Here is a 12173-nt window from a genome sequence, read left to right as displayed (position 1 = left end):
CTCTCCCTCAAACAAACAAATAAAAACTACTGCGGGTCTATCTGTAATAGCAAAATACTGAAAAAAATCTAAACATCTACCAGTAAGTTACCGGTTTGAATAGCATTCTATTTCCATACAATGGAGTACCATGCAGTCATTAAAAATGAGCTGTTATGAAATGAACTCTAAAGTTATGAAACACTGCATATAGCAACCTACCCCATTTGTGTAAGGGAAAAAATGAGTGGATGCACGTAACAGTACATTCAGAGAAACGATGGAGAAGACACAGAATCAAGTCCCAAGAACTAGGGCTAAGAGGGAAATTTAAACCTCACTTTATGCTATTAGATATAACAAGCGTATTTGAAAATGGATGCATGAGAGGAATGAAAAAATACCAATTCTTTTAAACAGCTTAGAGTAGTGGTTTTCAACCTCAGCCGCTCATTAGCATCACCTATGAGTTTTTAAAGAATATTCTAACACCCAGGCCCCACCAGAAAGCACCAGGATCTCACTCAGCTAGTCTGGGATAAGCCCTTGAGTATCACTGTTAAAAGTCCCCAGATGATTCCAATTTTCAGCCACTGTTATGAAATCACGGTTTTAGACCAGGAGTTAGCAAACTTTGTCCAGAGGACCAAATAGTAAGTATCATAGGTTTGTGGGCCATATAGAGTCAGCCTCATATTCTTTCAAGCACTTATAAAATGTAAAAATCATTCTTAGCACCTAAACATTACCAAAAAAGGCCATGGGCTGAACTCACCCATAGGCCATTTTGCCAACCCCCTATTAGACTATGCATAACCTGGACTATTTTGCCTGGAAAAGGCACCATGACACAAGGTATAGACAAAAGTGAACAATAAAAGTCACTGCCAAGAAGGTTCTACAATGAAGTCACAGGTCTTCATTCCAGCCCTCTAACTGGCCCCCAAATTCTGGTTTGAGCAGGTGGGAGGGCTCTGGACTCAATAAAAAACTCCCAAGACACATTATAAACCAGCCAGTTTATTATTTTGTAGTAAGATGTGTAACTTTTACCATGCAGACTGATGTACCTATGTCAGCATGAACAGTGTATGTTCTTCCTAGAGGCAGTTACAGGGAAAACCAAGTAATTATCAAGTTACTTGGCAAGTGTGGAATCCAAACAAGGGGAGGCTAAATTTAAAACCTACACCTCCCTCATCCATGAAGCCAGAGCACACTTTCCCACCAAAGGAACAGCTCAGACTCGTCTGCTGTTGTCTCTTTCCTCCCCATCCTGCTCTGGCTAATAAGCACGGTCATCTCCAACAGCTTTACGATAAGCTAGCTTGGCTTTGGGAGTCTTCTTTCTGCTCACTGGTTTTTATCATTCTCTCCACTGTTACTGACAGTTAAGGTTCTGAAAGGGGCACATCAATTGCTCCCATGTTCCAACTATAAGACACCATAATCTTGTTAGGATGCATACCAACCAGCCCCACCCCACGTAAGTCTTACCACCTAATATGCTTTATAAAGGTTCATCCTAGTTCCATTAGCACATACACAGGTTACCTATAAACTCACCTGACTAATGTAACCTAATGCCTACTGAAGACTGAGAATTTTAATTATAGCTTTTATTCTTTCGTTTCGATCAGATTTCCAACCATGTAGGAGTTAATGAAATCAATTTTGTGTCACCACTGTTACCAAGACAGAAATACCAAGTGATGTGTACTTTTCAGATTAAATTAATGTCATTTTGTTCTGTAAAATGTAAAAACCAGGACGCACTCCTCAACTTAGTACTATTAAGGGTCATCAAAAAAAGCCTTTGAACAATAGAAAAGTTTTATGTTTTCAAACTGAAAAACTAAACATGTATTGCAAACATTAGGTAATGTTAAAATTACAGAAAACAAAATATTCAGACTAACCCCACAGCATTCACACTACAACAGAACTGTGTCTGCCAACAAAAGTGAATTTTACCCCAAAAAGTAGTTAAGTCCATGCTCGCTGAAAACATCAGTCCTAGACCCCATGAATGGGGATGAACTACACACTGCATGCTTACCAAACACATACACATTAATCATTCTTAACTGCCTCTTCCCAGAGCACTGAGGGGTAGGACGGATGAAATGTGGACCCGTGTACTCACACAGGCAGAATTCTTCAATTATAAAAACTCGTACATGTGACCCTCACTATGTTTTAGGCAACAGCTAAGATTTTATCTATGGGAACCCACCTCTGAAAATCACAACAAAAATCTACAGGAAATGATTTAATATAAAATATACAAATTTCTCAGTATGAGGACTTCCACAGAACAGGGAGAAGGGAATGACAACAAAAAAAAATTTTTTTTTTCTTAAAAAAAAAAAAAACACTCCTCTTATGTTGTCCTTACTACTCAACACTCAAAAACAAATCTGTACAAAACTACGGACACAGAAAAGGACCAGAGAAGTTGTGACAATGCAAAGTCTTCGGACCTATTCTAAACTGCTGTCCTCACCAAGACCCTTCCTTAAGAGAGCTGATGGTTCCCAGGTCCACTGGGGAAAGCAAGTGGTCTCCAATCATCACCCTACTTCGCCACAAATGGCCCCAGGTCATTCGCTGTCAAACTTAACGGAATTGACCTGGACAGAGATGGAGCCTCCCCGGTAGCTGCCACGCTTCTTCTTGGTTTTTTCATGCCGAAACGATTTGCCTTTGGTGAACTTCAGAACCTGATTGGCTCGCTCCCCCCAGTCTCCAGCTGCACCCCGCTGGTAAGCAGATGAGAAGTGGTTAATACACAGAAGGACAATAACAAGGCCCTGTTACTTTCTTCTCTTTGCTCAAGGCAACCTGAACCCAGAGAGCTTCCCACCAACCTAAACCAAAATGCTGTCCTCTCTTCCACCCATTCCCCTCAAGAATAGCCAACACCTGCACCCCCCTCACCTTGGCATCAAAGGAGTTGTCTGCCACTCGAGCATCTACCTCGATTTCCTCCTCCCTGATCCTTCGGAATGGTGATGATGCCCTTTTTTCTCCCTGGAGAAGAATGAAGTAAGAAACTAAACATGTTCTGTCATGTAACAGAAAAGCCCTCCTCAGCTACACATAGGAGCATTTAGGGCAGGCCAGGCAGAGAGTTGTCAAGATGATCCCAGATTTTCCTTTCTACTCTTTAAAAGCGGACTCCTGAGAAAGAAATAAGGTAACTTACTTTCTTCCTTTTTGGAAACGTGTTGGGGGTCTGGGGCTTTATCTTCTTGGCTTGAGGAGTCTCTGCCTCCATGGCAGCCTCATTCTGCTTCCGCTTCTTTCCTGAACCTACAAAACAGCCAGACTCAGGAGACCAGTTTCCTATTCCTCCTCCCAAGTTCCCATGCACTGAATGCATACAACTGGAAGCCTAATCGTAGGCCTCCTCTCCCTGTCCCATCCCCCAAAAGTATATCCCACCCAATTCTTTGGATATGGACCTGGCTTAGAAACTGCGGTTGTCTTTTTCTTTTCTTCTTCCTCATTGCTGTCCTTGTCTGCTTTTCCATTCTGGGTAGTCAGTGCAGAGGTCCCATTGGTCTTCAGCGCTTGTGGTCTTATATTGCCTTTGCCCTTAGGCTTCTCCTCCTCCTCCTCCTCCTCACTGGAATCATCAGAGGAAGAGCTGCTACTCTCAGCCTTTGCTTTCTTTGTGGTGGCTGGCTTGGAAAAGACTACCACTCCCGCTGTCTTCTGTGGCTTCTTTTTAACTGGGGATTTTGATATCTTCTCTTCCTTCTCTTCCTCACTGCTAGAGCTGTCTGAATCAGAGCTGCTGTCCCTACCACCCTGAGAGGACTGTTTGGCAGCCGGAGATGGAGCTGCTTTGGCCATTGCCTTTGACTTGGGGGTGGCCACAGTCTTCTTCGTCTTCTCCTCTTCACTAGAACTGCTCTCCTCCTCACTGGAGCTGCTATCAGCCTTTCTGGTCAGAGGCTTCTGGACACTGCCTGCAGCTTGCTTGGGAGCTGTGGCTGATTTAGCTGCAGGTTGCTTGGGAGTGGCAGCTGGCTTACTTGGGAGATTCTTGGTGGTAGCAGCTGACTTGGCAGGAGCTTCATTCTCAGAACTGTCAGAGTCTAGACAGAGAAGACAGAATAAACAAGTCAAATGGAAGGGAGCCCCTGGAGTCCCCACTGCCCTGATGGCCTCCATATGCTTCACCTGAGCTGTCTGAAGAGCTCTCTGATGCCTTCTTTGCTGGAGCTGGTTTAATGGTTGCTTTAGAGATGACTGTCTTAGCTGGGGGTTTCTTTTCTTCTTCAGAACTCGAATCTGGAGAGAACCTATGGCATTAGGCTGGGACCGGAGTCCCGACCCAATCAAAAGCAATAAAAAGAAGGATGCAAAGACACACACAGCCCTGTTTGTCCTGCTTCAGCGAAAAGCAATAAGGGACAGAGGTATTTTTGTCTTCCATATTCCTCATGTAGCTTCCCAGACCCAGTCTCCACAGGTGGGGACTCACCAGACTCATCACTGCTGTCCTCACTGCTCTCTACAGGCTCTTTCTTCTCTGCAGCTTTCTTGGGAGCCTGGGTTCCCAGGGACTTCTTGGATAGGGCAGCAGAAGGTGGGGGGACTGAACTATAGGGACCTGTTTAAGAAAGACAGTGTCATGGTTTTAATGTACATATAATAATTCTTTGATTCTGCTCCCTTCTAGAAATGGAGCTTAATTCCTCTTCGAGTGTGGGCTAGAATTAGTGAGTCATTTCTAACCAAAAGAATATGGCAGAGATGATGGCATATCGTTTCTGCATCAGGGTTGTAAAAAGCAATGCAGATTTCTCTGGGAGAAGCGAGCTGTCATCATGTCAAGCGGTTCTAAGGAGAGGTCCATGTGGTGACTGCAGAGATCCTCCTGCAGTTGGATCTGGTCACAGTCATGCAGCTTGAATCCCCATGTCCAGTTACCTGGTTTTTTCTTTATGGGTTTTTTCTGCTCCTCCTCCTCTTCACTTGAGGAGTCCTCACTACTGGAACTCTTTTGGGTAGGGGTGGCTGCTGCTTTCACTGGAGCCTTGGCCACAACTTGCTTTTTAGGTACAGTCTGCATTATACACAGAAAATCAGTTACCACAGGAAAATGCTGGTCCAACCAATCCTGCCAGGAAATGGAGAAACCCCCACCCCCGTGCCCAGTCCTCTGGTAGAAATTATGGCCCAAACCTTCTTAGGTATGGCTGCTGCCTCCTCCTCCTCTGAGTCATCACTACTGCTGCTACTGCTGCTGCTGCTCTTACTGCTGGCTGCTTTGCCATTGGCCATTTTAGGTGCTACCCGAGCTGGTGTACCTAAGAAGGAAAAAAAAAGCGTTAAGAAGTATCAAGGGGGGCGCCTGGGTGGCTCAGTCGGTTGGGTGTCAGACTTCAGCTCAGGTCATGATCTCACAGTCCGTGAGTTCGAGCCCCATGTCAGGCTTTGTGCTGACAGCTCAGAGCCTGGAACCTGCTTCGGATTCTGTGTCTCCCTCTCTCTCTGCCCCTTCCCTCCTCATGCTATCTCAAAAATAAATAAAACCGGGGCGCCTGGGTGCTCAGTCGGTTGAGCGTCTGACTTCAGCTCAGGTCACGATCTTGTGGTCTGCGGGTTCGAGCCCCGCGTCGGGCTCTGGGCTGATGACTCAGAGCCTGGAGCCTGCTTCCGATTCTGTGTTTCCCTCTCTCTCTGCCCCTCCCCCGTTCATGCTGTGCCTCTCTCTGTCTGAAAAATAAATAAACGTTAAAAAAAAAAAAAAAAATAAATAAATAAATAAATAAAACCATTAAAAAAAAAAAAAAAAAAAAAGAAGTATCAAGCCTGTAAGGGACCATAGAAACCTGTAGCTCAGAACTTAGGAGTCTACCAGTCCTCTTGCCTTTAGAGCAGGCATGAGGGGGACTGCTGTGGCTAACTATCAAAGGATGACTTTCCTGACTAATTTCAAGAATAAAACTATCTTTAAGATAATGATATAATGTAAATAATTCAAATATGCTCTATGAGATCTTTCATTCCAACTTCCATTCAGAGAAGCTCCTATAAATCATAACCTGTCACCATGAGAGAACTACAGAAGTTTAAACTCTCACATGCCCTATGGAGTGAATGCACAGGAGAAATAACGGTAGTGAAAAGGACAAAGGATAGAGATAGAAATGGTCATTACAGAATGGGATCTATGAGAATATAAATCGTCTATGAAATCAACAAGAATGGCAAATGGATACCATTCTTAAAAAGTTTTCCTTACTGTAAGCTATCTCTAATACCTAACTCCTAATTACATAATCTTCACTTATTAATAAAAAGCTTCTTAAAAAAAAGACACTAATTTTATACCTAATTGTAAACTTTGCCAGAAATCTTGTTTTGTACTTGTTAAGCTGAACATAATTTTTGGATAATGTTTAAACATTATTTTTCATACTTGAAATAAACATTTATTTCAAAAAAAAAGACACTAACCAATACCTCTAGTTCAACAACCACTACCATTTCACTCCTGTGCTGAATGAACAATTTTGAAAACATGTTTTTTTTTTTTTTTATGCTTATTTATTTTTGAGAATGACAGGGAGCGCAAGCAGGGAAGGGGAAGAGAGAGAAGGAACAGAAGATCTGAGGCTCATGCTGACAGCAGTGAGCCCAATGTGGGGCTCGAACTCATGAACCATGAGGTCATGACCTGAGCTGAAGTCGGACACTTAACCAACTGAGCCACTCGGGTGCCCCCTGAATAAGCAATTTTAATACCAGTCCCCACAGCAACCCCAGACTGGGCTTTTGGGAACAGTAATAGTACCTGATTTGGCTGAGGCTTTAGCTTGAGCCTTAGCTGCCACAAGTGTTGTCTTTGGCTTCTGGTTCTTTGGTGCCTCATCTTCTGAGCTTGAGTCTGAATCAGAATCAGAGCTCTTGGCCTTCTTAGGAGGAGCTTTGACTGTCTTGGGTTGGGGCTTAACTCCCTTCTGTGAGAAAACAAACAATAAGGGGGAGAATCAGCAAACTTCTGGTACCCAAAGTACATCCTAAGGTAGAAACCATCCTAGACTATTTTTTAGGGGCTAACTAACAGAACAATAAAAGCAAGGGGAAGTTAAACAAGAAAGCATCTGGGAGTGGCTGGCTGGTTTAGTTGGTAGAGCATGCAACTCTTGATCTCAGGATCATGGGTTCGAGCACCATGTGTGGTACAGAGTTTACTTAGAGAAAGAAAGAAACAGAAAAAAAAGAAAGACAGAAAGCAAGCAAGCATCTGAAAAGAACACCAAATTCTTCATAAGAAACAAAAATATCAGCCCTGTCCCTGCCATTCCCTGCTTAGAGCTCCCAACACCTACCTACAAAACAGACTCTTACTCTTGGGAGTCTTAGTATCCCAGAGAAACCTAATATCACCTGGGAAACAAAACGGGTCCCTCTAGATTAAGAGTACAATTTCAACCTCACTTATCCTTTCCAAACTTCATACTTCTATCATCTCTCTCAAAGTCCTCAGATTTTCTTCTCCATGGTCATTTGTTATATACCACTGCCATCCCTTGGTTCCAAGCTATAAGCCAGGATTTCAGGTTTTTTCTAATTCCTTAAGCAACCTCTTTCCTCCCCCAAGTTGCAAACCTGAACAGGCTTTTTCTTCTTGTCCTCCTCCTCCTCATCACTGGATTCTTCACTGCTGCTGCTCTCTGTTGCTTTAGCTGAAGCCTTTCCACCATGCTGAGGCAGACTGGCCCGCTTGGCAGGTACAACTGAACAAAAGCACAGACCCCAGTGAAAATCAGCCATGGGTACTGGCAGGCTACAAATCCCTTTCTGGGAACCACTAACCCCAACTACCTGCCCACCCTTACCAGCTTTCTTAGCTGGAGGCCCTTGGGTTTCTTCCTCCTCACTGCTGTCCTCACTGCTGTCACTGGACGAAGTCTTCTTCTTAGCCTTCTTAGTCACTGGTCCGTTTACCTGTAACTTCCGCTTTGGGGCCTTGGTGGACCTGCTGAGGTAGATGAGGCTAACCTTTGAGGGCTCAGGACCTTCTCACACCAAGGAACACAGCCCAACCCCTTGGGGGGAAAAATAGCCACAGTGGTACAGGGAAGACTTACTTGAGCCAGAAGCTGTAGATGTCCAAGAGGGAAGAGGCGTTGGCGTCCTGTTGGGTCTAGAGAAGAAAAAAGAAAGCTCAATAAGAAAATTTTATCCTGGTTGTTCTAGGGGAAATTAGATCTTATTTTATTCTCTCATTAAAAGTAGCCAGTTTTATATCTGCTACATTTGCTGTAAATGTTACACCTTTGGAAGACTTCTTTGACTTGCTTAAATTAAGAGAACAATAGCCTGTTTATGTACTCCCCCAATTTTTGACATCAAAAGCTTGTTACTCCTGTATATAGTTTTTGGCACCATCTATTCCCAGTCAGTCCTATTTATCACAGTTTTTAAGAAAATGTGCATTCCCTTTATTTTAGCAATGCACTGCCTAGAAATGTATCCTTACCCATGAAACAAGAACAAACATTAATACGAGAGAGTGTTTACTGCAATGTGGTTTATAATACCAAATCACTGGAACCCAGCTTCCAAAACTGGTTAAAAAGCTAAGCTATATACTCAATACAAAACTCCATTCAGCTATTAATTACACTGATATAGATTATTAGTTGATGCAATAAAAATAAATAATGGCAGGACATTACAGTATCAATAAGAGTATAGGTTCAGAATGAGACGAGTACAGGTATGAAACTCACCTCTATCTGTTACTACTGTGTGACTCTGAGCAGATTATTTAATCTTTCTGAGACTGTTTTCTTCACTATAACGTGAAGATAATACTATACATCTTATTAAGTGGTTTAGAGAATTAGAGATAGCATATGTAAAGGACTTAGTATCTGGAAACACCATGTAGCACTTAGTAAGCCATCCAACAAGGATTCGTTTTTGTCACATAAAAGAATCCTGATTCTCAAAGGCCCAATTCCATCCAGCCCCTTGTGGAAACACTTTCTGCAGCCTCCCTAACAGTCAATTCAAAAACTGTTCCAATATGAGGGATGCCTGGGTGGCTCAGTCGGTTAAGCATCGGACTTTGGCTCAGGTCATGATCTCACAGTCTGTGAGTCCAAGCCCTGCATCGGGCTCTGTGCTGACAGCTCAAAGCCTGGAGCCTGCTTCAGATTCTTTGTCTTCCTCTCTCTCTGCCCCTCCCCCACACTCTCACACTCTCCCAAAAATAAACACTAAAAAAATAAAATAAAATAAATTTTTTAAAAGTTCCAATATGAAAGCAGTTGTAGGAGATCACATGGCAGGCTGTCCCAGCTTAAAGAAGTCATTTCTAAAGCTGATTTGGTTCTGTTCTTGTGCAGCCTGATTCTGCCACAAAGAAACCGATCTTCTTAGTCAAAGGCTAAGAACACTATCAAAGACTACTACACCCTACTCTCATGTTTGCTCTTCTTGAAAGGGAGATTCCAAACCTTTCACCTCCCTAGCCATCTTCTCTTTACATGTGTTTTTTTTTTTTTTACTTTTTTTTTTTAACGTTTATTTATTTTTGAGACAGAGAGAGACAAAGCATGAACGGGGGAGGGTCAGAGAGAGGGAGATACAGAATCCGAAACAGGCTCCAGGCTCCGAGCTGTCAGCACAGAGCCCGACGCGGGGCTCGAACTCACGGACCGCGAGATCATGACCTGAGCCGAAGTCGGCCGCTTAACCGACTAAGCCACCCAGGCGCCCCATTCTCTTTACATGTGTTTAAAACATCCTTAATTAATATAACTATCATAACAGCTTTCGCTCATTGATGCTTCCTGAGCATCAGGCACTTAGATTGTCACTTCATATTTATCATGTTACTGAAATTCACAAAAATCCTATAAAGTGGATGATGACATTCCCCATAGGAATAGAAACAGAATCAGAGAGATTGGGCAAGCTGCTCAGGTTATACATCCTAAAAAGTGACAGAGCCTGGTCCCAAATCTAAATGTGCCTGATTCCACAAGTCGAAGATCCAAGACCACTGCTTGCTAGGGCTTTGATGCTCAGTTCTGCTTCAATATACCTTAAAGCAGAACCATGCCTCTACTCTCATTTTTTTCTTTACTAACGAAAAAACCCATTCTTCATTTATAAAGCAATTTTATCATTGAATCCCGGGTAAATTCTACTGAGAGTTATGGTCAAGTCACGCTTTGCATCAGCCAGCGTAAAACCCAAAGGAGAAACCAAGAGCCCCCAATGCCTCCGGTAGGACACCACGCTCCCTCCTCGCCGCACTCCGCCAGCCACGTGACCTGGGCCACGAGGATCCCACGCTGCTGTCGTTGCACCGCTCACCAGAAAAAAGCAACAAGACTCTGCGCTATCTACTGAGACCTCGTGGGAGACCAGGTGCGGAGGCTCTAGGCTCTCGGCTCACCGCCAGGAGCTCAGCACAAAGGGTCCGCAGATACTGCACTGGCAGACCCCAGAGACCTCCGTACCCGGAAACCTGAACCTGTCAGGGCCCGAAGCCCTGTGGTCATCCCACCCCAGCCTTTGCCCCAAGCCCGCACTCACAGCGCCTGTTGCCTTGGCGAATTTATTGGCCACCTCCGACAGCTGGTTATCGCGCAAAAAGCCGAGCACGAGCGGATACAGGTCGCTGGGAACCACGCGGCGCAAGCCGGCGTCCGCCATCCTCCGGGCAATACGCGTCACTACCGTTGCTGACGCGCACAACTCAGGAACTCGGGAACCCGGCCGAACGACGGCGGATCCGCTGTGACGTCATCGCGCGGCGCGGGGGCACAGCGGAAGGGGCGGGCACTCCCCACAGGGCAGTTCCGCCTCCACTTTGGAGGCGGGATCGAGGCGAAATCTGTAAGGTCTTTCCGGTGCCACAAGTGTCGCCATCTTGGTAAGGGCGGAGCCCTTCGTCCGCCACCTTGTGAAGGCGGAGCCCTGACGTCACGTGTCCCGCCCTCGGTAGTGGCGGGAAATCTCCAGCCTTCCCGCGCTCTGCTTAGAGCCATTTTTCCAGAGCTGCGGTTACCGGAGCCGCAGCTGGGATTCGCATTCCAGAGTGAGCCGGGAGGCTTGAGCGGTCCTTGGACTCTCTAGACTAGGGTCACAGGATCTCCCAATCACTACCGTTCGCACGGCCAGAGAATTCCCACCCTTCATCTTCCCTGTCTCCACTAAGCAGAAGAGGCCGTTAGATACCACCCCAGCCCCTGTACTCCCACCTCAAATACAGAGAGGATCCTTCATTTTATCCATGGTAATGGAGGGACGATTCCCCAAAAATGCCCCTACCTCATGATTTGCCCATGAGACAACCCCTTCCTCTCTTACATATTCATTCAGCATTAGGTCAGCTCCATGAAATGTAAAGCCATTGCACCAACCCTGAGCAATACAGCAGCAGCAATCTCTTCAAATCTATAATCCTGGAAATAATCCTCCTACCTCCCGAGTCACAGTTCACACCTGAACTCTCCCTGTGGGAGAACTAGAAAACCCTCCCAAGTGTCTGTCATGATATTCAAAAATCAATGTCCAGGCCTGCCAAGTTAATTCCAAGTTTTATCACATTAGCAGACATCAATCCCTTTACCCACTACGCTTTGACTACTTCCCATTAATAAACCTTCTGAAGGGTAAGGACCCACTTTCTCAGGGGACCCATGTCTCCTTTGCTTTTCTCAAAATAGGCACTCTGCTAATAGATATTAACTTCTACAACTCCCTCTTTCCCAGATGTCTGTCCACATGCATGTGTTTTTCTGAGTACCTCTTGTGTACCAAGCATTGTGCTCAAGCTAAAATGGTACATGTACACAGAAGCTTCTGTTTAGAGATCCTTCATTTGGAACAACTGCAAACTTCCTCCAGGTTCTTGATGGTAAAATCCCTTCCTTGAGACTGCAGCATCAGCATCCCTTTGTTTGAAATGCAGAATCTCAGGCTCCACCCCAGAAGTCAGAATCTACATTCTGAAGAGATCCCTTTTAAAGTTTGAGAAACACTGCCCTAGAAGACTGATTTCACAGACAACACAACCTAAGGAGACAAGTATCAAGTCCAATAGGATTTTGCATCAAACCAAAGAGGGGTCCTAGGAACTAAATGGAGGTAAGCCTGTCCCTGATTGTATTCAGATTGGAAAAGTGAGTATGTCTGGCACTAGCACC

The 12173-nt window shown here is 44.7% G+C and overlaps 1 protein-coding gene across 2 annotated transcripts; it reads right to left on the bottom strand.

The window, feature by feature from the left end:
• Window positions 1-979: 979 nt before the first annotated feature.
• Window positions 980-10742, bottom strand: NOLC1 (nucleolar and coiled-body phosphoprotein 1). 2 transcript variants are annotated; one of them, XM_058697565.1, is made up of 13 exons: window positions 10558-10742; window positions 8094-8149; window positions 7842-7981; window positions 7612-7739; window positions 6794-6959; window positions 5179-5303; window positions 4924-5059; window positions 4475-4603; window positions 4171-4281; window positions 3447-4085; window positions 3188-3294; window positions 2920-3012; window positions 980-2741 (listed from the first exon to the last, which is right to left on the bottom strand). In XM_058697565.1, the coding sequence occupies exons 1-13, from the start codon at window positions 10675-10677 to the stop codon at window positions 2583-2585; spliced, it is 2109 nt and encodes a 702-aa protein (XP_058553548.1). In that variant the 5' UTR covers window positions 10678-10742; the 3' UTR covers window positions 980-2582. The 2 variants fall into 2 exon arrangements, with proteins under 2 accessions (XP_058553548.1, XP_058553547.1); XM_058697564.1 differs by having other exon boundaries at window positions 7842-7984; window positions 10558-10740.
• Between the last annotated feature and the right edge of the window lie 1431 nt (window positions 10743-12173).

This window comes from Neofelis nebulosa, chromosome 13 (genome assembly GCF_028018385.1).
Source record: "Neofelis nebulosa isolate mNeoNeb1 chromosome 13, mNeoNeb1.pri, whole genome shotgun sequence".
Lineage (NCBI taxonomy): Eukaryota > Metazoa > Chordata > Mammalia > Carnivora > Felidae > Neofelis > Neofelis nebulosa.
This window is presented reverse-complemented; position numbering and strand designations above follow the sequence as displayed.

Coding starts and splice junctions, on each gene's coding strand:
- NOLC1 (XM_058697564.1), bottom strand. CDS start 10,677: ATGGCGGACGCCGGCTTGCGCCGCGTGGTTCCCAGCGACCTGTATCCG. Junction 7,985..8,093: donor ATCTACAGCTTCTGGCTCAA/GTAAGTCTTCCC, acceptor CATCTACCTCAG/CAGGTCCACCAAGGCCCCAA. Junction 4,604..4,923: donor ACCCATAAAGAAAAAACCAG/GTAACTGGACAT, acceptor TTTCTTAAACAG/GTCCCTATAGTTCAGTCCCC.